At 43.1% G+C, this 26,420-nt stretch overlaps 3 protein-coding genes and 1 long non-coding RNA gene across 4 annotated transcripts; 2 read left to right on the top strand and 2 right to left on the bottom strand.

The window, feature by feature from the left end:
- Positions 1-952: 952 nt before the first annotated feature.
- Positions 953-8,746, top strand: LOC139817177 (neurotrimin). Its single transcript, XM_071785052.1, has 10 exons — positions 953-1,142; positions 2,378-2,464; positions 3,162-3,377; positions 3,780-3,901; positions 4,111-4,252; positions 5,306-5,403; positions 6,393-6,695; positions 7,506-7,701; positions 7,864-7,923; positions 8,305-8,746. The coding sequence occupies exons 1-10, from the start codon at positions 1,103-1,105 to the stop codon at positions 8,439-8,441; spliced, it is 1,401 nt and encodes a 466-aa protein (XP_071641153.1). The 5' UTR covers positions 953-1,102; the 3' UTR covers positions 8,442-8,746.
- LOC139817186 (uncharacterized) lies at positions 4,260-5,300 on the top strand. Its single transcript, XR_011733154.1, has 2 exons — positions 4,260-4,765; positions 5,155-5,300. It is a non-coding gene; the product is annotated as an uncharacterized lncRNA (long non-coding RNA).
- Positions 8,747-9,007: 261 nt separating the features above from the next.
- On the bottom strand, positions 9,008-16,067 carry Tsr (Cofilin/actin-depolymerizing factor homolog tsr). Its single transcript, XM_071785071.1, has 3 exons — positions 15,883-16,067; positions 9,852-10,094; positions 9,008-9,720 (listed from the first exon to the last, which is right to left on the bottom strand). The coding sequence occupies exons 1-3, from the start codon at positions 15,883-15,885 to the stop codon at positions 9,520-9,522; spliced, it is 447 nt and encodes a 148-aa protein (XP_071641172.1). The 5' UTR covers positions 15,886-16,067; the 3' UTR covers positions 9,008-9,519.
- A 991-nt stretch (positions 16,068-17,058) lies between these two features.
- On the bottom strand, positions 17,059-23,075 carry Rtf1 (RNA polymerase-associated protein Rtf1). The gene is made up of 7 exons (XM_071785048.1): positions 22,768-23,075; positions 21,748-22,009; positions 21,236-21,643; positions 20,924-21,164; positions 20,105-20,831; positions 19,769-20,039; positions 17,059-19,652 (listed from the first exon to the last, which is right to left on the bottom strand). Exons 1-7 carry the CDS (start codon positions 22,846-22,848, stop codon positions 19,546-19,548), a joined length of 2,097 nt encoding a protein of 698 aa, XP_071641149.1. The 5' UTR covers positions 22,849-23,075; the 3' UTR covers positions 17,059-19,545.
- Positions 23,076-26,420: the final 3,345 nt, after the last annotated feature.

Below are 26,420 nucleotides of genomic sequence, written 5' to 3'. Positions count from 1 at the left end.
GGAAATAATTCAGTAATAATAAATGAGAACGCGTACTTTTTCGCGTCAGCATGAAGATATATATGTATATATATGAGATATAACGTCGCGCTACGTGGACTTTTAAGTTTCATTTTTAAATGAAATCGATTGTGAGAGCGGAAATAATTGGAATGGCGAAAAAAACGTAAAACTGACAGAATTACATCAGCGATATTCGAGGCTGGCGGTTACTTTCATTTGGTTTTTTTTTTCATTTATAATATATTTATAAAAGAGGGGACACGCGACGGAAGCCGTCGCAATGATCTAAGAAGCGTTGAAGCGGCGAATCGCTTATTGGATTAACGGTCTAATGGGTAACTCCGGCGAATGGCTCTATACACGGTGTGTGACCGTGCGTAAATTGAACAAATTATAGAAGAATGCCTTTGGTCTTCGTGGGTGGACACCCTATGCCTGCCCCTATAGCGCAGCGCAGCGGCTTTGCAACAGAAGACGGTGGTTCTCAAATCTTGCGCTCTCGTTCGGAGAAGCGCCAGTTCAACGTGAACCGTCGTCCGATGCTGCGTATATAATTGTCCCGATTGTTTCATTAAAAGTATTTCAAGCAAATCGATTTAATTCAATTCAATTTATTTCACTCGCGCGTAGCGCGTGAACATTTTTATTTATCGGTACATTTTATATCTTTAACAAAAGATAATTTCTCTACATTGATTACTTTTTTTTTACAACAGTAACAATTGTCTGTTCGTTGCAACGCTCATAAATATTTTAATTGGCACTCGGACGGAACGTAATTAATGAGAAAGAGTCGCTTTTTCGGCCGGCACGGACTTGCCGTATGCGGCATGAGTACCTTTTGATTCGTGCGCGATGGACAAGTGGTCATAATTACGTGCGATGATACATGTGCGTGTGCGTGTCGGTGCGTGCGCGTGTGTTTAAGATCGCGCGCGGGACTCGAATCACATCTTAAAGCGGGACCATCAGTGCCTCGTGGAGGACCGAGAGAGTCACGTGCACGACGAAAGAGCGTATTTTTTTCGGTGCGATCTCGATACGAAATTTTTCGCGTGGACAATTTCGGTGTAACGCGCGGTGTAATTATTTTTGAAAGATGGTGTTCCTCATTTGGATACTTCACGTCTGTATAACAGGTATCGTATGAGATATGTGCTGGTGATTATCGGGACTGTGAGACATTTGTCCTGAAGGTAGAAGTCATGTAGAAAATGTCGTGTCGTTTTAAAGAGGAAATGATGTCGGAAAATAGTCAGAATGTCGTTCATAAATTATAAGTTTCGGACACCGTAAAGTTTCGTTATTCTCGCACGCGCTTCGTATACTCGTGCTCGAGGAATTGAGTCCCAAGAGCGATAAAAAAAAAAAACTAGAACGCGCGGCCTCTTTGCTTCGGCTATCTTGCGCTCGGGGGAGTTTTTTCGCTGACGTTTTCGAGCCGTTAAAAATTTTGGAGTTTCAGAAATTTGCAAGCGGATTAAGAGGGAGGAAAAATGAATCGCGCGGGCGCGTTACGGAGATCCCTGAGAGCGAAAATATTCATTTCTTAAAAGCTCCCTCCTTGCTATACGCGGGCACGGCCTCCGCGAATGCGGCGGCACTTACGCGAATGATTGATTCAATTTTTACTTTATTGTTTTCCCACTTTAGATAATCGTCGCGATAACCCGGGAGCACGCGTTCGGGCAACCCAGTTTTCTCGTATACGTGGTCGAACGCGGCGCGCGCGGGTTAATCGGACTGAAATATCTCATCCTTACATACGCCGGCGGCGCGCGGCGTAATTATAGCCGTATTTCCGTATGTGGATCGATTTTTTCGAGAGGGAAAGCCGGGAGGGTTGTGGGACGCGCGTGAAACTGTGCCTCGTTTGCTCGCCCACCCTGGGCGCACGCAACTTCGGCAATCGATTCATCCGAGCCCTCCTCCCCACGTACGCGTTCCCCTTAAGTGCGTGCGTGCGAGCGAAGGGATAATTGCGCTGTAGTTTCGCTTTCGCAAGAACTGACCCGCACCGCCCGCGTGCTATATGCAAGCACGGCGGGACGCGGGGCGTACTTACGGCGCGATCGATCATAAAGAAAGAAATGGATCTCTCGCGCGTGCATGCTCGAGGTCTGCGGAAATAAATTTCCGCGCGGTCACTGCGCGCGTGCGAGATAATAACGCAGAAGGAGGGAATTTTTCGTGTCGGGAATCGTAAAGAGAGAAAAACAGGACGATTAAGGCGCACGCGGAGGCGCGAACGCGATTTCGCAATGCGGCGATCGCCTTGGCGCTTGCGACGTCGTTAAATGACAATTTAGTTATTATTATATTATATTCGTGAGTATATGTGTATGTGTGTATATACGTGTGTATATTATTACAGGCGCTTACGCTGCGACAAACCGCGACCACTCAATGACGGTGAAAACCTACGAGAACGAAACGGTTTTGCTGCCTTGCTACGTGGAGGGTATGTCGTTTGTTATAAACGATCGATTATGTTCCTTGCGTTTCTTCGTCTTCCCGAAATGATTAATCGCGCCTGCTTTAGCCCCCCGGTCCGCTTTCGTCGAGTATACGTCAGTATACGTATTCCGTACGCGCGCACGTGTGGAATTACTGCCATTTACGAAATTGCCCGACACTCCACAGGCCCGGACCGCAATCGCGGCCCACACGCGATAACGAACGCCGAGGGTGTCTTTTGAAAACGTCATTATTCCTACCTATACGGGCGTGCAGAATTAGGATAAAGTGGTAACGTGGAAAAGGGTGTGTATTTCTGCGCGCCAGCTGCCGCGAGCTGCGCTTTTGTATCGCCGGGATAGTCGTTATAAATGAGTCGTCATGAGTCTTGTTAAAGCCCCACTTCATTAAGACGAACGTTGCTATTTATGATGTATTTGCATGTACCTTTCTTCCTCTCTTCTTTCGTACGGATAATACACGTTGTTTGAAAAGCAAGAGAGAAAGAAAAGCGAGCTCCATCGAGGTTCCTTTCTTGTTAGTAAACCCCTCGTTAGTAGGTAGTAAAAGTACTACGTGTGTCGGGTCCGAATGTCGGTCTTTAGGCTCGGTAACAATGCTGACGAGGGGGGGGGGGAGAGAGGGGGTGATCTCAGAGTTCAAATGCACGGAAAGAGCTTGTTATTTCTTTCCGCGCGTAGGCGCGCAAACTAGGGTGAGATGGTGGCGAGAGGAGGTTCTCCTGGCCGACAGCTTCGAGCAGGAGCGGCCGTCGCCCGAGCGAGTCACCCTGTATAGCAACGGCAGCCTGCGGGTCCTTCACGTGCAGCGGGAGGACAGCGGGGAGTATGTGTGCCAGGCGATCCGACCGTCTCCCTGGGGACACGTCACGCAAGTACACGAGATCGAAGTGATGTGTGAGTATACCCTCCTAGCCAACGTATGTATATACCCCCGCGATAAGCGTCCCCCGCGCGTGGCGTCCCGAGTCCCGAAGGATAATCCGTCTCTTGTACACCGAGGCGGATCGACGCGACGCGACGCGGCGAAAGGGATTCTCGAGGAGTCCTTCTCGCGTTTGCGTTTGCGAATCCGAACTGAGACGTCTATCCGTCTTCGTGCGGGCGCGGCCTTATCTACGACCGCTTCCCAACCGTTTGACTTCTACCAGAGAAGACCCCGCTGAGACCCCGCCTCGCTCGTCGAGGCGGAGATCTGAATTTTGCATGAGCCGTGTAAACGACGTGTAAAGTCAGTTTATACGCGTACAACGGCGGAGAAATTTATTTGTTCGTTATTTCGCGCTCCATTCCGCTCAGATCCACCCAGCGCGGAGACGGTGCCGGCGACCGGCGAGCTGGAGGTCAATCTCGGGGAGAGGGTGGAAATGCAATGCGTGACGAAGGGTGTCCCGGCCCCCATCATAAGTTGGAGGACGAAGGTAATCGATATTTCTGGGCTATTCGATATACCATTGCCTATGCCAACGATATTACGCGATCCGCGCGTCAAAGTGCGATGGTGGGAAACGTTTCGCTGACGAGGGAGGAAACCCTGGGGGATGAAAAAAGAAAGAAAAGAAAACGAACGTATAACGCGGATGTCCGCCCGCGAGATTTTTAATAAACGTCTTCTTTTTCTTCTTCGCAGGACGGGGAAATCCCATTATTGGACGCTCGACCGCAATTGAGATTTCACGCCGACAATCGGAATCTATCCGGCAGGTACACCTGCGTCGCCGAAAACGGAATCGGCGATCCCGCGGAGGCGCACGTAGACCTACGTATTAGATGTGAGTTTTCGGTTTATCCCCCCCGTTCGAGCGTCTGCATCTAATCTCGCGCTAGACACGGCACACCCCGCATGTGTACTCAATTATTAACTGTATCACGGGCTTTGCGATGTGTAAGTCGTTTCGGGAGCGCCCGCGATTAATCGAGTTTAATTACGACCCGCCCCGTATACCGAGACGATCATGCAAATCGCGCCCTATACTCCTCGCGCCACGTAGCAGCACAATTAAGAAATTGCCGCAGATTGCTCCCTTTAGTATTCCAATCAAACGCATCAGCGGAGTCAATTATGCTGATTGTACGGTTACAACGAGTGTTTTGCAGATGTTAATCAACCTTCGCGGTGCGCGAACAATATCCTTTCGCTTTTGGCGACATCAAACGCAGGTCTTACGTGCATTTCAGAAGTGCTGCTTTAAAGACATAAACAACACGATCGTATATGTATGTGTGTGTGCGTGTGCGCTTTAATGTGTGATTAAATGGCTAAGGGTGACTTCGACTAAACTCTGGTAAACTCCTTAACTTATCAAACGGTACCTGTCCTATTTTGTTAAACGTGGATAGAATTAATTTCTTGTTTAACCTACGAGAAGAAAGATTAAGTCAGAAACGAATTATTTAGCTTCACTGTTAAATATTAAGGAATGAAATTTAAACCATTATCTCGAGTTAATTAATATTTTGTTATTTTCAACTACTACGTGTGTATTGAAATTTATTAATTTAACGCAAAACAGTGTTATTTTAATTTCGTTGGTTTAGTTAAATTCACATTGTTTTAGTTAAATCAACGACATAAGAGTAAGAGCAGTGGCGACTTACAGGAATGGTTAAAAATTATTCAACTTCAGTATAATTTGAAATTACGAATTTAATAGCGTTGAAATTTTGCTTTAAGCGATTCTGCCGGTTGAATTAATCGCCGATCGAGTTAATCGGAGTTCGGCCGAAATCGCCCTGAAGCAATTAACTCGAGCATATAATATTAATCGCAATCGAGACTTTTCTCTTTCAACACTGCACTATAAAGTACCTATGCAAAAACGCAGATAAGCCGGAGATCCACGTGAAGAAACCGTGGGTGCACGCGTATCCGGGGATACGAGTACAACTGGATTGCACGGTGACCGCCTGGCCCGAGGCAAAGGTGAGGTGCTGCCTTTACTGTAAGACTGTCAACGGTGCGTGATTGCGCGTTAATTAACGGTTCGAGCAATAATTAACGGCGCAACTTGCTAAGAACGCGCGCAAGTCACTTCGTGGCACCTAATCAGACTTTTAATTGCATCGCAAGTGTGCGAGCGGACTTCGCACTGGAAACGGCTGTAGACGTTTCCTCGATATATATACTTACTTCTGAAGCCCTTAAATCAGGATTTTCCACAAGAAATAAGCAAGTCGAAAAACAGACGCGCGAGTGGAATTTATTTCTGCAGGAATAAAAATCTCGTATTTCTCTCCCTCTTTTTCCCCTCCCTTTTTTCTCGCTGGTTTCTTTCGAGGCCAATGCGAAATTGTGTCCACGTGATTTACTTGTCCCGGTCGAATAATCTCCGCACCCTTATTAATCGCAAAACAACGTAAAATACTTTGAAAGATGAAACAGGGGTCCGACAGGGTTTCCCCGCGTAATATATTGTAAAAATAAATTTTCACGCTCCCGCACCGAAACTTAGGTGCGAGTAAAATTGTCCCTCTTATATGTCACACGATAACGAAGCACCCGATACGATACGATCGATCGGCCGGGGTTTCGACGTCCAATACAAATACGAAATATTTTTCTGACGTTACGGCGTGTTACTCGTCTTTTAGATTTCAACGAGTTCTTCACGCTCGGTAACTAAATGAAACCGCCCCTCCTATCTGCCAAGCAATTTCTCACCGTGATCCCTTAAAGCCAGTCGCACGTGACAAATCGATTCGTAGGGGACGTGACTTACCGTACCTTTTTTTTTTCTATTTCCTCGCAAAAAAAAAGAACCGAGCGGGTCAGGGAGAATTGTGTTACCACTTGGCAATCGATCCGAGCGGGATAACGTTATAGCGATCTCGTGTAACGAGAAGTTGTAAAAATTAATGTCTCGAGACTCGACAGATTATGGGAGTCTCATATGCGTCTGGTTCTTTTTTCAGGTTGAATGGTATTTTAACAACGAGACATTAAGGTACACGTCGCGGGTAGTGAAACATAACGCCGGGAACGATCACAGTCTATTGATAAGGGTGGTAAGGACAGCCGATTACGGTTCCTATCTCTGCCGAGCGTCGAACTCCTTGGGAATCACCGAGAAGATCGTCGAGCTGTCGGGGGTCGCGAATCCGGCGGTGTTCAAGAAAGAGTCGCGCAGCACGTCCAGCGCGTCGTACAACTTCATCTGGGAGGTCGACAGTTACAGTCCCATCATCGAGTACCAGTTTTGGTTTCGCAAATATAGGGTGAGAGGGTGATTCTCGGTCATAGATAGATAGAAATCGTTAAATCGATGGAGAGGATATACAGCCGCGTGTCACGCGAAATCTCGGGAAAAATCGGCGTGAACTAAATCGACGTCTCGTCTCGTCTCTCCTGAGACGTGGGATTCGAGTCCACGGTTTCGTGCGTCGCTCGCGTTACGGGTCTGATAGCTGCCGCGCATGCAAGGGTCGCGGGAGTAATTGAACAAAAGGCAATGCCCGGGTGGCTCATTACTAAAATCTTCGGTTATAAAATACGTTTCTTGCTTTAACCGGTTCGTGAATCCGCAATAAGGGGAAAAAGAGACGTCGGAAGCAAAACGAAATGCAGAATATTGAAGCAACAAAATTGTTTTCTCTCTCTCTCTCTCGACGCGCTCTACGAAGATTGAGAGCTGCTTTATCAATCAGTATTTTTTCTCTCTTTGGGGAGTGATTCATTTCCCTCATCTTACCGTGCTTTTCCCCGAATCGCCTCGACATAATTTACAGAAAACGTGCGAATATGTCGGGATTGTAATGAGTTTTATTGATGTCAAAAGAAGTCGTAATAAAATTAATTTAATTTAAATGTACAGCCAATAAAAAAATTAAAATGTAATCATTTTGCTTTTACTACTTGACTGGCTGTAAATTGTTCCGCATTTTTATATAAAATTCTTATAATTATATAACAATATAGTACAGCATTAATATCAAACGGATTATTCTGAAAAGACTTGCGTTCCTCTGTTCTTTAAAGATCAATTTTAATATAATCGTTCCGAGTCTATTTTTTTACGTGTCTCGTAGAGAGGTGCTGGGGGCGAATGGCACAAATTGTATATTCCCGCTGGTGGCAACGACATCATCAGCCCGGTGCATGTTCGCTCCTTCAACCTGACGGGATTGGACGCGGCGACCCATTACGAAGCGGTCGTTTTGTCCAGAAATCGTTACGGATGGAGCCACCCCTCGGAGATACTGCGCTTTCACACCGAAGGAGCTCGTAAGTAATAAAGATAAGTCGTTCGCATATATATCCGCTGCTTCTATCCCTCGTACCCTCTCTTTCGCGCTCGCGCGCGACAGCGATTGCGAGGAGAGATACCGTAAGAGGAAATTCGGATCGCATTTGATAGTATATCGCGTCCTATTTTGCACGTTGCAGCTGTCGATTCCAGCGAAAATACCGAGATGGATGACGAACAAGAGCAGAATAGGATAGTAGGTAAATATGACGCTTGTATTTTAATCTCTCTTGTTTTAACTATAATTGCTGAGAATTAATTTTAATTCCTTACGTCCTCGATTTAACTATGTTCAAAAGTTTATAATGTAACTTGATTTATTTCGTTTTAAACAAAGAAAAGAATGGTTGTTAAAATTTTCTATCTTACTTCTTAGCACCCCGAAAATTCAAAAACTATCTTTTGCTAAAATCTTAATAAAAAGAACATTGTAATAAATATATGTATCACCTCAATGTATATTTTTTTTTAAGTAGAGTGAACTCATGTGTGAGGACGTAGAATAAGAACTAAAATAAATTTTAAGAAATAAGAAAGCTAATAATTGTTAAAAGTTAGTAACTTATGTTGTTTGTTTGTAGTTTATACTCAACACTCCTTATCGCAGCATTATCAACTGACAGCGAATGGAAATGAATCGATGTATAATCGAGCACAGGCCTTGTCGTTGATGTTAAGTACGCTGTGTATCTTAATTATAACACGCGACAGATTTTAATTAATGTTGTATAAAATGCGGAAAAGAATATAAAGTGAACTGTTGTAATTTATAATTGCGTACACGATACGGCTATTGTTAAAATATTATCATTGTCATGTTTGCGTCGATGAATCATCCTCACTAGCAAATATATCACAGCATCATTCGTATGCGGTTGGTCATTTCACTCTCAAAGATAAAAAAAAGTTAATATAAATTTTTGTTGTCTCGTGACTTCGTCTTGAAATTTATACTGTAATTATGCGAATAAGTAATTAAAGCGATACAAAATAGTTACAAATACAAATGTTAATAACTGCAAATGTTTAATGCCGTCGGTAAACTCTGCTGCATAGTTCGGAAGAAAACCTGCCTTTTACCATTCGGAGAGAAACAGTATCGTCAGTCGAGACCAGTTGCAGAAATTTTGCTTCGCATAGGATTTGTCTCTGCGAACTCTACGAAAGCTGCATTATCGGCCAACATTACTCGTAGTTTTTTTCCTATAAATTTATTTCCTTTATCTCTTACCCGTATCTTTCCCCAAGTAGTCTCGGTTTCGAAATAATAAACGTGCGAAAATGTTGAGAATATAATGGGTTTTACTGACAGGACATCATAAGGAGTCATAATGAAATGAATTTAATTTAAAAGTTGTACAGCCAGTGAGAAAAAAAGTTGTAATAATTCTGATCTTACTGCTTGACTGGTTGTAAATTGTTTTGTATTCTTGTACAATTATCTTATAATTATATAATAATATAGTATAATATTAATATTATATCAGACAGATTCACACAACGTCCGCGGTATGAAAAGGGATGCTTGGCCCTTTGCTGCTGAACCTTTTTTTTCCATTTCTGTTTACCTTTACTAATATTCGCTCCCATGATGACTAACATATGTAGCGCAAAATACTTGATAATCGGTCTCGTTTAAAAGTGAAAAATGTGTAAAAACGTGAACCCTCGATGCAACGACAGTATTATTGTATTTTTTTTTGTTTTTGGGAAGTTAATTCGCGATGTACTTGTATTCCACTTGATTTTCTTTTTCTTATCTCGTAATAGTGGTTTTGGGATTTGCTGGAATACTCCTAATTCCTGTCAGTAGCTCGAAGCTTCTCCTCGACAGCCTCCTCGGAGGCCTCCGACAAGTCCGTCGCCTGTATGTACTTTTGCACACCGACCAGCGACTTTTTCAAAGCGTCGAAGGAACTCGAATACAACATCTTCTTCTTAACCTTGGCCGTGTCGGGACACCACGACATCAAGAACAGTTTCTGTTTCTTGGATGCCTGAGGAAAGAACGATACAATGACGTACCTTTAAAAACATCTGTTAGCTCCGGAGAGCTCCGTCAATACTTTCAAAGCGGTATACACATCACAGAAAATAGCATTTACACGAAAATGGACGTGGTAATTACCTCGGAAGTACCCTGACATTGATGGGTATATTCGAAGTCGAACAAGCCGTAACGGCACTCCCCGCTACCGCCCTTCTGTAAATCCTCGAGGAAGGCGTCGTAAGCCGCGTCGCGGGGTCCGATGACTTCGACATCTATCTGCCTTTCGTCTTTGATGTAGAAAATCACATATCGGTGCTTTTTGTCTTTCTTTATCTCCTCGTACGTTGTCTTGCAAACGTCCGCGACTGTCACTCCAGATGCCTGATAAAACAAATGTAAATTATTATGATGAGAAGGAATAGGAAAAAAAAACACGATAAGAAATTACGATTGTTCGACACTTATTAGCGTACTCATATGTCATCGTATATTTTATGACACTTTCTTATCAATGTAAGAAAGTCTTCGAAATACTTCTATATATCCGCGATATTTTCGCTCGCTCAAACTTTGTTTTATTACGAAACGAATGAAATATATAGAATCACGCATTTATTCGTCGACATTTCGTAACGAAACAGCCGCGCAAAAAGTCGCATGAATTTCAGCGATCGTTCGACTGGTTGTTGCCCTACGGTGGTCAAATTGACGCTGCGCAAGCAGCGGGACCATTTCGTCAATACAACGTGTCCGGTATTCAGCAATCGGCATACGTCGCGCGCTGCCGTGTCAGCCGGGCCGTTTAAGCCCATTTCGCGGGCAAAATACGTGGGGGACGCGCCACCCGAAATAAATTCTTCCCACGCGCGAATCCCGACGCTAAAAGAGATCCGACGATCCACTTCTAAAGTTATCTCCTGGCTCTCGGGCACGTGCCGCGCGCTACGAACTTTCGTCCGATCGTCTCTCCTCTCCGCACCGCGCGAATTCGTGAAATACGACCGCGGCGCCGGATTACCTTGGTATCGGGGCACAAATGGACTAAGGGAAACCTTCAATGGTCAGAATACTCTCATCATTCTCAAGTCTTGCAATCAAAACTTTAAGCTGTACCGTTCGACCAAAAGATCTAAACCCACACGAAAGAGAGCGATGGTTTCGAATCAATTTCAAAATTGTGACCAAGTATTTCGGTGATCTTATCGAACATCAAGAAAGCTGCAACTGATTATCCTTTTTCTTCTAAGTTGCTGTTTTTGTCGAGCTGTGTTATTCTACCTAAAAGAATCTAAATGTTCCACATTGCTATGAATTATTTCCCTCGCTTCTGCCAAATGCATGAGTGAAATTGGCACCCGAAGGGTGAACACGTCACACGATCCGCCGTGTCGTACGAACGCCTATATATTTTCTCAAAAGTTATGGCATTCACAAGCTACAGGGGTTTATTTGCATAAGATTCCCTGTGGCCTGTGTGTTGAATTATCGTGCGACGTTCAGTCGCTCATTAAATCTTACGTTGCGCAGCGCGCCGGCCGGCTCGAATTTCGCGGAAGCGCATGAATAATCGCGATGCATCCGCATTCGTGATCGTTAATTATGGGCACGAGACTCAAATACGGACGTCCTCGACAGCCGACACCCGTACTAACGTATCGCCGCTCGTTCCACATGACCGAAGGAACGTAACGGATGTGAATCGGGGAGTGCGAGAGGGGGGGGTCTCTCCTGCGGGAGAGACGCGACGGTTGGAGGGTGGCCGGCGTGAACGCCGAGGATGCAATTCCTGGGTCGATATCCTGACGGGGCGGTGACAGGGGGGGACGCCGGTTAAAGGGATGACGCCGAGGGGGCTGCCGCTTCTGGGGCGTGTTGTGCCCCTCTAGACGCAAGCTGGCCGCGCACAAGGTCAAACGGAGGATGACTCATCAATAAATCTGTCTGTTTTAACCGTGCTTCCCTGCGCTTTTTACATTTGATAAGGAAATACGCGCGCACTTAGACCCGTATCAGACGACGTCGACAATTTGGAGGAGCTGCGAATTGAAGATTGTGGAGACAAAGCGCGCTGCAGACCAGGAGTCGCCAAATTACTGTCCGCATAATTATTATTACATTTTAAATTTCACAAATAAAAAAATTGTGGAAATTTTTTTTCTCGTTACATCTAACATTCTCTCGACTCGCAAAGCCTAAAATATTCACCCCATCTGGCCCTTTACAAAAAAGATTTGCCGACCCTTTCAGATTAAAGCTATCTTACAAATAGAGCTATAATCTCCAATTCGCAAGCCACGACGCCCAACTCAATCAGGGTATCATCAGGCTAGAAAGAAGCAAAGTATAGCTAAAACGAATATCTGTTGAACGTGATTCGAATCATTTTTTTCTGATTTTCGGTTGATAAGGTTCGATCGTGAGGCGACGTCGCTTCGGAGGGGGGGTGACACGATAAGAGGGAGTCGCGATGTCGAGAAGTTTAATCAACCGGCCGTCGCCGTCGCCGCAGATGCGAGACGTCAGTGAACTTCGAGAGTCGCTGGCCCGCAAGAAAATAACCGACCTCCTTACAGGCTCATTGAATTTTTCCCTCTCCCTGTAGCTACCGGCGCACCGCTCTGCATCGCGCCTCTCTCTAGTTTTACTGTCATCGTCGAGGCGCGGCGAAGTGCGACAAGGTACCAGGGGAGAGCCGACAGATCGGAGAAGGGGATAGTTTCACGAGGAGAGCCGGCTCTCCTCACCGAGGTGAACGCGTTCAAGGAAAAAAAAAGACTGATGTTAACGAAAAAGAGACTAAAGGTTCGAGTGTCCGATATGTATTCTCTCGTTCTGACTTTAGTTCAAGTTTAGTTTCAAGATATGATTTAACACTTTGCCACACGTTCCCATTACGCTATAAATTATAATTGTCGATTTATTTTGATCAAAATTGTGTTCATGCTGTAAATAATATATAAAACATTTCAAAAACACTGTCGTTTCAGTGACAAATTCCTTCGCTAATCTTCTGTCGCAACTTCCCAATTTTACATGTACCTTCATATACCTTCATAATTACAACTCGTATCAAAATTTTATTTAGAATAAATTCCATTTGAAATTAATAAAGAACATTCTGCTGGCGTTCGTTCACTCAAGTTTCACTTTTTCGAGGTCCTACTGCTAGGAAACTATTGACGGTTTCGTAGGGAAGAGATCGATTTCAAGTCTGGCCAGGGATGGATGCCTGCCGTTAAGAAAATCACGCGTTCTTGAGACACCTTGTGCACGGATAATAGACTTTTACACGGTGTCGAAACGTCACTCGATATGTCGCTCTATAATTATCCCCGTAGGCATGTAAATTCCTTCGTGGGAGGAGGGAAAGGGCGTCGCGGAGGCGAACCCGCGACAGGGTTAAGGTCGTGCTTAATCGCACGGACGGGGAACGGTGAGCGGCAGCGGCGATAAGCGGCACCGAGTCACGGTCTTATTTATATCCCGCGCGCGAGAGTCGCAAGTGGTTCTGATAAAAGAAGCCATCCTCGCCGCGCTAAGCGAGGTTGCAACTTTTCGCGATATTAGCTGGACGCCTCCGTTATCGTCGCGAGACGCAGACGAGCGACTTTGCGTGGACTCTCCGTCGTCGTTGCGTTAAATCTCCCTCTCGTCGGTCGGATTCGCGTCGATTGCGAGAGAATCGCTCGGTTTTAATGTCAACGGAAGCTTCGTTAGTAACAAAACAAAAATAACGAGACAACAATGAAATAACAACAAGAAAACAACAAAAGAAAAACAAACGTGTTTGTTAGCGCTGGACTCTCTTTCTCTCTGTTTCCCACTATAAAATGGCAAATAATATTCTTTAACAATATTTCCTTTTTTCTCAGTTTATTATTCTAACGGCACTTCTATTAAACATCGTTATTACGTTATTAAACATCTGAAATTAAATTCTCGTTAAAACTTGTTTGTTTGTTACTGCCGTATGGGGCTCTCGTTAAAATCGTCGTCTCTTTTACAACAGGTGTCGCGAAAAGGAGAGCATCGGTTGAACTAATCGCGAGAGGCAGTTAATAATAAACTAACTTTAACTTTGGACGTTTGACAAATTCATATTCCCGCGAGATTCTTCATGGAACGCGATTTCGAAGGCCGATCACGATAATACAAAACGCGGCGATCAACACGCGTGATCGACACGTTCGATCGCGTGCAAAGCAACCGATATCAAGCTCGTGAATCTCTCGAGACGAGATGTTTTACATCTCCATTGTTTTACATAAGCCGACGTGTTTACGGCGCTTCTTCACAGATTACGAATTAAATTCCTGCCATTATTTCCTCTCCTCTTCCTTTCCCCGAACGTTCGAGCGCGGCGGATGTAACGTGGGTGCAGTCAGAAAGAGCCCGTCGCTGTCGATGGAAACTGATCGTCACCCGATTTCCCCGAATCGCCGAGCAGATCGTCGACGATCCGTCAACGATCCCGGTGGGAACCACCGAGCGAGATTCTCGGGCGGAGAGTGGCCGTGTCGATAGCCACGTGATTCGAGAGGCGTCCGGCCGAAATAAAACACGCAGCGTTTTCTCGAGGATGACGCTCGCACAGCAATCTCGCTTCCTCGATCCCGTTCACGACGTCGTTCTGCGAAACATGATATCATTTGAAATATCGTTAACTCTCCTGAAACTCACACGAGAGCTAAACTTAGGTAAATCGATCCGGTATTTAAGTCCGAGGACTGCGAATGTTTCGGAATGCATCTCTCCGCCTTTCACCGCGCGGATTTATTCATCGTTATATTTTTAATACTCCATGACATCGTTCTCCTCTCCTGCGTAACTCGAACGACACACGGTATATGTACTGGATCTAAGCGAGTTGAGCATATCACGAGCACGGTTTTTTTTTTAACGAGAGACGATAGAAGGGAGGAAGAGGGGAGAGGGAGAGAGAGAGACGAGCGAATAAATAAATAAATAAAAATAGATATCACACGGCTGTAAAGGCGCTATGACAATGTTGACGAATCGAGTCATCGTCGTTCTTTTGCGGCGAGCCGTTTACCTTTTATGTCGTGTTATCGAGGCGATCGTCGCGGCGTTTGAGGGGGGTAATGTCTTCGGAACGTTGCACGATTCATTTCTGCGAGCGTTATCAGGAATCTCTCGACGCGTTGCGAACCTCCTCCGAGATTCGTCGCGACGACGCGCTCAACGTTGGAGTAAATCGGGATTATCGTCTCCTGGACGGAGCTAAAAAGAGACGAAGCCGCCGAAATCCCAGTTAACTCGAATTTAATATTTATAGAAACGGCCCTGTGTATCGCGTTCGTATCGCGCGATAAATCGCGGAACGCGCGCGTCCTCGAAAGGATGCGGGCTTCCGACGTTCCCGACTCGCGAGAATGACACCGGTTGAAATCGGGTGCAACGTTCATGAAAGGGAAGAGAGGAGACAGACAGACAGACAGACAGGGAGACGGGGAGAAAGAGCGAGAGAAAGAGAGAGAGAGAAAGACGGGAGAAAGACGGAGCGATCTCCCAGGCGTAAAAGCGCGATCTCACGCCGCGGTGACGCGCGATTCTCCGTCACTGATCCGGCTCGCCGCGGTGGAAGTGAATCATACGCTTCCAGGAAGCGACGTCGAGTCCGCGCGCGCTGTCGCAGGATCGCCGCCACCGTCGTCGTCGTCGTCGCTGAGGAATCCCGAATCACTCGAGAGGCCAATCTGGCTAATACGTCCGAGATGGAGTCGGACGAGCGGAGGAGCGGCGATACGTGGCCGAGGCGAGGCGAGGCGGGACGGGACGAGGCGAAACGAGACGAGATCACGGGAGGACGATGCGGCGGCGAGTCGGCGAGATTCTTCCGGGCGTCGCGCCGTTGCGAGAAAGGAGGCGTATCTCGGGATAGCCGGGCAGCAATGGCCGACCGGCGCGTCTGCTGCGGCCATAACCACAAAAAGGCCGTCGTCGGCCGCGCCGGGACCTCGCCCGTCGCGCTGGATCGCGACGCGCTCTCGCCCGTCGCGTCGTTCGCGGACGTTTCCTCTCCGTCGGAGCGTTAATTATTACGCGGATGTGGATACGTGCGAAATGGCAGCAACAGCGACGGCGGCGGCAGCGGCGGCGGTGGCCGCCGTCGCCGTCATCGTCGCCGTCGCCGCGTCCGGATATTTACCATTTTCCGTAGCGAGCGATGTAGCCGGTGGGCAGATTCACGTGAACGGGCACTTTAACCGACACTTTCTCGGAGTATCTCGGTCGTGGTGAAACTGAATAGCGGGCGCAGTGTCCAGTCGAAGGGATCGCGCGGCTGGCTCACGGGCGAACGGGAAGGGAGGCTCCTCTCTCGCGACCAGCCGGCTCTCTCTCTTTCTCGCTCTCTCTCTCTCTGTCTCTATTCTTCTCTCTCCGCGAATCCTGTATCCCTACGCTTGCGCGCGCAGCGCCGCCACGGCCGGCCGCGCGCGCCGATTGGCCCGCGCCCCGTCGCGCGGCGCGGCGTCAAAAATTCGCGGTTGCGCGCCCCGCCGCGCGTTTACAATAGCCGCGCGCGCGAGAGACGGAAAAATCGCGCCAATTGTTTTCAGAATCTACCTACCGGATCTACTGATCTACTTCTGCGAATGCCAGCCGATATCGCGACGCGCCCGACGGACGAGCGCCCGAGAGACGGTCGCGAATATCGCGCGCGCGCGCCTGCCGACGCGCGGAGGAGCGAAAAAGGGCGGGTAAAGCGAGAACGCGCGACGGAATACGAATTTTTTGGATTGATCCGCGACAACGGGCACGAATATCCCGACCGAGGTCGATTCGGCGTGCACGTGCGCGAGATCGATTCGCGGACGCGCGTCTCGGGTGGAATCAGTCATTGACGCGGGACGGTGCCGGTCGCGCGGCCCAATCGCCGCCAGGGACGTGGGGAAATTGCCTTATATGGGCAGCGGCGTGCGTGCGATCTCTGTCCGGCGTACACGCGTCGCGACTGCGCGCCGGGCACCTCGCGAGAGATATACCGTGACACGCGACCGCCGCGATCGCCGGTAAAGTAGAGCCAGGGGCGTGTATCCGGACTCTCGGCGCCCGCGAGTGAGGAAACATTTGATCCACATTTAGGGCCCTTTATTGATCAAATTATAAATACTATAAATTCGATGATTAAACTTATCGAGTGATGCCTGTACTACGCAAGATATAATTATTGAATAGAAAAAGTTATGTTTATGTTATGTAGAAAAAAGATTATAGACAATTAGTCAGAAACGTTAAGCGATTCTGTCGATTAAATTAATTGCCGATTAGTTGGTCGGAACTTTCTCTGTTAGGGTAGATTTCGTGCAATAAAAAACAAAGATAATGCTTGATACAGAAATTATATGCGAAAAATAGCATAACAAAATACAGAATTTTCTAGACAAGTACAATATTGTATAGTCGATCCGAAAAAATATAAGACATAAGATGTATAGTAGAATAAATATGAAATATGTAGAATAAACGCTCATAAACGGTCCTAGTTGAATAAACGCCCACGTCCACACCTACACGGACATATACACGTGTATATATATTTCTTTTAAATACTGTTAGCAGTTATATATAGCTTACATTATCGTTATCCTTTGTACATATAAGAGTAGCATTACATGTTTAATACAAAAAGATCAATGTATCTTGAGCAGATAGTACGCTTAAAAATTTGTAATAAATGATATAATTGCCAGTAGTGAAAATTTATACATGTTCTTTCTTTCCACGAGAGAAACATGTATAATAATGATAGTTGGAAATACACATTTTACTATTAGATAAAAAGCGATTGTTGTATCACAAACATGCATCTTATTACATGCATGTGTGTGATGGTGATGTTATATATTTCGAATATTACTAGCAAATTATATATTATATATAAATACATAAATATATAAAATATATATAATATATATAATATATATTATTATATATAATTATATATATATATAATTTGCTACACATTATAAGTTCGTATAATGTATACGAACTTATAATCTATAATCTTATCCACTCCTTATCCGCGCTTCTGAGTATTATAAATATAAATATTACGTCTATTATTCCCAAACTCGGCGCGCTAATCCTCCGTACGTACGTACGTTTCATACAAACGATATATTACAAATACAAGGATTGCTTTTCTATAGTTTTACAATATTTAGCAACGGCTACACAATTACGATTTTTCGAAGGGATACTTCCTGGGTCAAAAAAATAATAGCTCATTAAATGATTAGAAGAAAGATTCCAAAGTTTGTCATCTGTGCTTAAAATATGACACACTCCTAAATACATGTATGTACAATTTCGACAAACAGAAATGTAGACAATGAAGATGCCTTGTTATGATAATATAATACGATGCAACATTCGTTTTGTACATACTTTCTACATGTCACAATCATAAATACAACTATAAAATCCTAATATATTTCGAACATTTGACACATCTTTTTCGGCGATAGCAATAAAAAAATAATCGATAGGCAGTATATTAACCTATTTTTAAATAGTGTTAGTTTCTTAATTTTTAAACGAGAAAATCAGTACTGCTAAAAATACTTTTTTTCCACTATTGTATTAATATCTGTCAGGATCTCAAACGATAAAAATGATAACTCAAAGACATTCAAATATCTATATACAGTCTCGCTTTTCCTCAATAGAAAATATTGAAGGTATATGGGCAGTAAATTGAGAGAGATGTAAAAATGACAATATACTGTACATCAATGAACAATACACCAGCAGTATAAGATTACAGAATATGCAATTAAAAGATGTAAGTGTATCAAATTGATATTGATATATAGTATTATTATGTTAATTATATGTATCCTATTTTCTGATAAAAAAATGACCTTTTATCAAGATTTTTATTCTATCATGTACAACACAAATTCGTCCTATGCCACGTACTGTAACCAGAGTTAACTCTTATACAAACGATATTTCTATCTGTTCAGTCATTTGGCAAATAATTTCGTACGGTATAAACTTCAGTGTCTTTCTTTCTCTTTTTCTCTCTTTTCCATTTAAGTATGAGATATATGATTATCCCATGGACCACCATATGGTATTGGAAGATGTGTGATAAAATGTAAGATTATATTTTTCTACAGTACTCAGTAATATACCGTACTCCTTAAGTACTGTCATTATCAAACAATTGTTCTACGTACGCAATCATTGTATGTGTAATTATATTTTTCGCGCGGCAATGGCTATATGGCTATATGGAGTACATAATAGGAACCGCTTCGTTGGAACCTTCTTAATTGAAACCATCTTTTAATACGTTGAGCATCATGATGAACGATGATAGTTACTGATTCTCTTGACATGGCGAATAAGTGAATTAAAACGTGCGCATTATAACTTCAGATAAGTTGCATATAGTAATGACTTTAATGGATCCTACATAAATTATCACATATCCATACGCAATCTTCATCCGTCGTTAATAATCTGATGTCATTACAAAATTCTAAAAGCCATCAGGTATCGTATACGTTTGTTTCGTTAACATTCCTTTATTTATCATGTAACCGTAATACAGTACCAATCAATCCTTCGCGTATAGAATTAGCAAACCGCTACCACTCAACGTATTAAACAGATGGATTCGCCATTAGCCGTAACATTGCAAGTGTTATAAATAACCTAACCTGTCAGTCATTACATATCCCCGTTCTCGTCGTTAAACGGAGCACTCGATAGACGAGGTAACATCTTTAATTACTACAAGACAACCTCGACAACTTAGCCTTATCATAACTTTACGACATTTAAGACGTATGAACTGTTAGATAAGACCGCGTTTCTTTTTGTAATCTTCTAGATTCAACGATCGGCGAGGTCCTGTATCCTTGATGTTATTAATGGGCTTCGGTAATACGCTAACAGGATTGTCTAGAAATAAAATTATAGAAATTATAAAAACATGTATACGAGTTATATCGTCTCGTTTTGTTTCGTTAATCGCTAAGCCAAAAATTTACAACCATGATACTTCTTGCAAAACTTACTTGGAATAGGAACTTCCAAGTCGATTGTTATATCAAAGTCGTGCGCGTCGAAAAGGTCTTCTGTGCTTTGCTTCTTTTTAGATTCCTGTCCATTCTCCTTATCAGCAGCTGACACCGAATCTCCAGCCGGATGAGTATTCGACTTGTCATTTACTGGAACTGTCGCTACTACTTCAGACTCATCCTCCGGCTTGTATATCATTCTCGGCTTAGTACTACGCCTGGTGAACGGGTCATCGATCTTCTTCCCCTTATTAGCCTTCAGTTCTTCCTGTTATAACAAATTCGGGTTAATGGCTTGAAATGTAATAATAAGTAGAATATCCAAAACATTACCATTATAGCCTTCTCAGCTTCCTCCACATTTTTCTTTCTATTGCGATCGTTTATGTACGATATACTGGAAATTGTTGCCGTACGCATCTTATCCAGTTCCGATGCGCGCTCCTCCAATTCACTTAATTCTTGATTAAGTCGACTAGCTGTCTCGTCATCTCCTCTGCAATTAGCTGCATCGCGTTCTCTCATCAACTGTGCTTTCTTCATTGCATAATTGTAGGGAGCCTGTTTGAATCTCTCCTTTTCGCGTACTATCTTCTCTATGTCCTCCTCTTTGAATTCGTATACCAACGCTTCCTTAATGTCCTTTAATTTCTGCTCAACTTCGTCAAACGTAGGCATCGATATTCCTTGCAGCGCGCAAGTTTCCTTCCACTTAAAGAACTCAGAGTCCGTGAATTCCTGATTCGAGACAAACTCCAACCTGAATATACGTTCTTGTGCACCATGACGCAATTTCAGCCCCTTATTCGTCCTCGTGCTGCCGAGCTGATAAATCTTCCCTGTCTCGCATACACCGCTTATCTCAGCTACTCTGTAGACAGGTTTACCGTTATTATTGCCGATTCCTATCCTGACAAAGCAACCTTGCACCACTCTGTCGAAGAAAGGTAAATGAACGAATTTCTCCATCTTGTGACGGGATAGTCGAACCTTATTTAGATCTTCCTTCGTACTGATATACACTGGCTTCTTGGGTCTAGCTTTGTTGCTAGTAATCGATCTAAAATAACGATATTGTATATATAAATATAACTGAACAAGAGAGAGATACAGAAGATACTATTTGCGTTAAAAAGTAGCTTAAAAACTTACTTTTTATCGTTGTCGGAGTCCGAATCGCGACTCTCGCTCGAGGACGATCTGCGTTGAGACGTTGGTTTAGTGGATTCCTCTTCCTCCCCACTGTCCGACGAACCACTGTCATCGGAATATATATCGGATGCTTTAAGTTTCGTTTTATTCGCACCACCCTTGTGATCATCGTCCAATTCTTCTTCCTCCATATCCTTCGATTGTTGTTGCTGCTGCTCTATCCTCTGTTTCTCTTTTTCCTCTAAATAAAGAAATTGGCATTAGAAACGTTTGTAACGCGCAAAGAAGACGGCAATAAGCAGGATACTTTACCTCGTTCTTTCTTTTCTTCGCGTCTAGCTTTGAGCAACGACATTGCGTGAAACTTCTTGTCTTGCTTTTCCTCTATTGTCTTCTTGCGATCCTTGCTTCTCTCTTTAGGATCCGGTGCTCGGTCTATTTTCTGTTTCTCCTCAATACCCTTCTCCTTCTTTTTCGATTCCTTTTGCTTCTTCAACTCTTGTTTCTTGGCCATTCTCAGCTTCTTCTCGATTTCAAATCTCGTTTTCATAATCTCACGTTGTTCAATTCGTTTAAAAATTTCCTGTTCACGTTCTTTCTCAGTCATTTGCGCGAGTCTAGCTTGATCGTCCGCATCTCCCATAAGCTTGTCATCGTAGCCATCGTTGAATTCTTCTTGGCTTGAGCTGGAAACACTTGGGTCTGAATCTGACACCTCACCTGTCGCAATAAATAATTATTGTTAGTTATTATAGTACCAGTTAAAGAGAGATCATGTGTTTATAGATTAAAAAGAGATAAAGTATAGTGTATTTTCCATATACCTTCTTCTGGCTCTGAAAGCTGTTTAGCTGGTTCTTTCTCACTGGCACTGTCGTCCGAACTGGACTTTGTCATCTTTCGCTTGCTCCTCTTCGACGGAGTTTTTCTCTTCTTTGTCTTCCCAGCTTTGTTATTCCAATTATCATCAGAATCTGATATATCTGACTCACGTTTGATGTCCTTCTTAACAGATCCGTTATCCTCATTTGACTGAGAATCATCTTGTGATTTTCCTTTCTTTTTCTTTGCCAGTGACAATAGATCCTGATAAAGTTCAGACACGTGCTAATTATGAATTATTAACGATGAAATCATGAGAGAAGCAATAGTAGCGGCTCTCAGTTACAAATCGCTTTTCAAATTGTGTTTTACAAGCTTGGATAAACTGAAACACGTTATTGTATATATTTCATACTTTATATTACATATAATCTATTCCTGGGACTCGTATCACATTCTCCATGTTTGAAATAGTGTATATAACCTTTATAGGTTATATGTTCAGAATTATTTTGGACTTATCACAAAATTTACTAACTTCTAATTTAAAAAACTGTTTTTTATCCTCAATATTCCTTGACTTAATTTCTATAACATAATACAGTTTATTTCCAAAATTTAGATTTTTTTTAAACTGATAAATATCTTTGCAACAAACTGCATTACAAAATGGATCAATTTGAACCCGAACAGCTTTAGCGTGAAATCAGTTCTACGAAGGATAATCCACGAAGGATAATCAAAAGTTAAAAAGAAAAATTTCCATAATTGAAAAGAGAAGCTAAGAAGAACGGATATTTTGTATCTTAAAATATTCGCTCGTAATTCATAGGAAATTTATAAAACATTCGTAGACGTGCATTTGTGAATTTTCATCGGGTGAATTACGCAAAGTCGCTTTGAACATGGAAGGTAAGTCGCGATGCATTTTGCAACGTTGCAACTCGTCGTGCAACAAAGATCGAGGATAAAGTTAAGTATCTGCGGTAGCGCACGCGATATATAAAGGTTAGGCTATTTACATTGTCCAGATCCGAGCCGCTCTCCGACGCGCTCCCGCTGCTGTCGGAATCTATGAGGGCCTGATGCTTCCTCTTCGGCATCCTGGCGGCGCGTACCCGTCGATGGAGAACGTGAACGACAAAACTTCACCGTGCCTTATACGACGCGAGCACGGGGAATCGGCCGGATCGGCTCTCGGCGGCGGTGCGAAACAGCGAAAACAGAAACGGAAATCACACCGCAAGCGGGACGAAATGTGAAGCCAAACTGGCCCAAAGACCGACCGACTCGACCGAGACACAAGCTGTGCGTTGCGAGATGGAGGGATGAGTCTCGCGCATGCGCGGTGGAGCGAGCGCTAGCAGACGCCGTTAAGCTGGATTAAAGCCCCTTGCACAATGCCAGGCAACAGGCAATAGGAACAGGGAATAGAAATCAGAAATCATGTATAAATGCAGAATAAACAGTGACACAGGCAATAGACACAGAGTTTCCGTCACGTTGGAAATTCTGTGCCTATTGCCTATTGCCAACCAATCATAGCATTTGAATTTTTTAGGTTGTAATTAACGATTTTTTGGTTATTTCCTGTTCCTATTGCCTGTTGCCTGGCATTGTGCAAGGGGCTTTAGACAGGACGCTTCAAGCGTCAAGCAGCGAGCAGCAACCCAATCAGCGAAGTGATATCAACAGTGGCGTAGAAAGTATCGCCTCGCTGATTGGTTGCTGCTCGCTGCTTAACGCTTGACGCGTCCTGTCTGAATTCAGCTTTAGGTCAGTTAAGCCCGATGTCCACGATGCAAGAACTGTGTCCAAGTTTCGATTTAAGCCAATCAACTTGTTCTTACAGAAAAATAGCAGTTTCATTGGCTTAAACCGAAACTTGGACACAGTTCTTGCATCGTGGACACCGAGCATAAGGCCATTGCACGTATGTACCAAAGTTTTAATAATCGTAAGGCCGTAAGAAAATAGACCAATCACAGGCGATTATTCTCCTTGAGCTCGAGGAATAATCGAGTGTGATTGGTCTATTTTCTTACGGCCTTACGATTATGACTAATGCTAGGTCTACAATGCGAGTCGTAAAATCATGAGTCGTAAGAATTGACCAATCACAGTCAATTATTCTCCTCAAATTCGATTGTGATTGGTCAATTCTTACGACTCACGACTTTACGACTCGCATTGTAGACCTAGCATAAAACTTTGTTACGTGCAATGGCCTTTACATGGAAAGGCCTTTACATAAAAGTCGATGTTCATAGGCCGATATTCTGGCTACGTAACTTTTTTTTTTATTTATTCTCATTTTATACATATCTTTTATGTATAGTTTTTATATATGTTATATATAGATTACATAGTCAAATATTATGCCTGATTTTATAATATACTAATTTGCACGTAATTTAGTTAAAAAAAACATACTGCCTACCATTGGTTTCACTGTCTATGATATTAAATATTGTTTTCTATCGTAAATTTTTAAAACGTCAAATTTTTCACGTGAAATTTTAGTGAACGGTTTTATGACCTCTTTTCATGAAAAAATTATATTTTTCACGTAAATCGGTAATTATACAGTTTATGGGCCTCACCTCAAATATCGATGAACTTATGCTCAATCGATGCGTTTTTACACGAAACGAAAGAATCTGGCAGAAAAAAGTGTCGCTCTGCCCCGCGACGCGAGATATTAAAGGTGGAAGCACATAAAATTGCAGGAGCCATAAGCAGGAGGCAGAAGCCATATGCGCATGCGCTATGGTATCTGTAGAGCTCTATAAATACCATAGCGCATGCGCATATGGCTTCTGCCTTCTGCTTATGGCTCCTGCAATTTTATGTGCTTTCACCACTCTACTTCCACCTTAAACGTTAAAGTTGACAGAAATCAGGTTATGATTCCTGTCATACCGACGACATGTAGCGACTAGCCGACTACAAAGATGCCCTACAGCCATATGCGCATGCTCAGTGGCCGCACGCGCATGCAGCAGTTCACGTGACAACTGTTTAGATTGACCACCAAATGTTTTAATGACGATATTCGTGACCACCAAACGATTCCGCGTCGATTGAGCCCTATTAAAGTCAATTTGGGTGATAAATACAATTTTTCCGATTAGTGGCACAGAGGTGATATGTCCGGCATTATCCGCATACGGTTTTTTCTATTTTCTGGGAAAACGGTTGACCACCAAACGTTTTACTGATAATATTCGTGACCACCAAACGATTCCGCGTCAAATGAGCTATAAATAAGTTAAATTGGTTGAAAAAAAAAATTGTCCGGCTAAGTTACCGACATTTTTTCATTTTAAGGAATTTTTGAATTGGCTTTACAGAATTGCAAGTTTTTGGTCTAGAATTAAAGTACGCACAAAAATCTACATCGCGTTGTACGATTTCATATCGGGAACGAAAAAAAATTAAAAATTTTACTAATTTGGGCACATACAACTGTCATCTGACGACAATAACAAAATTACTGCAGTTTATATATATATATATATATATATATATATATATATATATATATATATATATATAATGACACCAAGGCGACGTAGGGACAACATGTAGGAACAATATCGTGTAAATAAAACTAAGATTCAACGTCTAGAAAAAAAGATTCCGTAAAATGAAGTTTTGTAGCGAGAGATGGCACAGCAATCGAACAAAGACAGATGCCTCTGGTTAGAAAAGGACAGACATAGATATATAACATAGAAAACAGGATTAGAAATGTTGACATTACCGACGTCGAGGAAGTTCGGCCTTCGCTATAGGATCCCCTTAATAATTATAGGCCTAGGGCCCGATTCTCTAACGAGAAACGTATGCGCAAACTCTGCTCTAACAGAAAGGCTGCAAATTGATTGGCTGTCGCACAGTTTTTAGCCAATAAGCTTGCAGCTTTTCTGTTAGAGCAGAGTTTACGCACACGTTTGTCGATAGAGAATCGGGCCCCTGTTCGTTTTAGCCAGTTTTAGCTGAACTTTTCTTATATATGGTTATCAACTTTAGCAATACAGCTAGAAAGTGGACTTGGTTTACAATCAATCCTTAATTTCTCATACTTGCATTCAATCCACGCATACACAAATATCCTAATATCCTATTATAAATTATACAATTATAAATAATCATAGCTTCTTATTGCACTATCTCCTAACCTCACAGCCTATCTCACAGCCTATTGACATTCTGTCTTCTTTTTCTTTTGCATTCCTTTTCCTAACAACTTTCAACAATACCTCCGCTTTGGTGGTATCCAATTTATCGTTCCAAAGTTTTTCCAATCTTTCCTTACTATCTGAACTTTTCTTGTATAGTTCATCTTTTCTCTTTTTCTCTACAACGTGAAAAGAAAAGCTGTTATATACTCCAAAAAAATGTCTTATAAAAGATAACTTTTAGATATCTTTTTGGTAAAGTCTCAAAAACGTTTGAAATTGAATAAATACAGTGTACCTGAAAATAAAAAAATAAGATTAGTAAAGGAAGCGAATTAAAACTTTGAAAATGATTGCAATACGTTACAAACAATGTAATGAGCAGGGAATTAAATGAAATAATTATTGTGATTTATGAATTTTAATAGAATAACGTATTGGCATTTGCATAATTGAAATAATTAGAAAGAAGCGCAATAAGGATACGTAAT

This window comes from Temnothorax longispinosus, chromosome 8 (genome assembly GCF_030848805.1).
Source record: "Temnothorax longispinosus isolate EJ_2023e chromosome 8, Tlon_JGU_v1, whole genome shotgun sequence".
NCBI lineage: Eukaryota > Metazoa > Arthropoda > Insecta > Hymenoptera > Formicidae > Temnothorax > Temnothorax longispinosus.
This window is presented reverse-complemented; position numbering and strand designations above follow the sequence as displayed.

What these genes read in the sequence shown, in the direction of transcription:
- LOC139817177 (XM_071785052.1), top strand. Translation starts at nt 1,103, where the DNA reads ATGGTGTTCCTCATTTGGATACTTCACGTCTGTATAACAG. An exon ending in ACACGAGATCGAAGTGATGT is followed by an intron (nt 3,378 to 3,779) that starts GTGAGTATACCC and finishes CATTCCGCTCAG; the next exon opens with ATCCACCCAGCGCGGAGACG. An exon ending in TCATAAGTTGGAGGACGAAG is followed by an intron (nt 3,902 to 4,110) that starts GTAATCGATATT and finishes TCTTCTTCGCAG; the next exon opens with GACGGGGAAATCCCATTATT.
- Tsr (XM_071785071.1), bottom strand. An exon ending in AATGTCAGGGTACTTCCGAG is followed by an intron (nt 9,721 to 9,851) that starts GTAATTACCACG and finishes TTCTTTCCTCAG; the next exon opens with GCATCCAAGAAACAGAAACT.
- Rtf1 (XM_071785048.1), bottom strand. Translation starts at nt 22,848, where the DNA reads ATGCCGAAGAGGAAGCATCAGGCCCTCATAGATTCCGACAGCAGCGGG. An exon ending in GCTTTCAGAGCCAGAAGAAG is followed by an intron (nt 21,644 to 21,747) that starts GTATATGGAAAA and finishes TTATTGCGACAG; the next exon opens with GTGAGGTGTCAGATTCAGAC. An exon ending in AAGCTGAGAAGGCTATAATG is followed by an intron (nt 20,040 to 20,104) that starts GTAATGTTTTGG and finishes TTGTTATAACAG; the next exon opens with GAAGAACTGAAGGCTAATAA.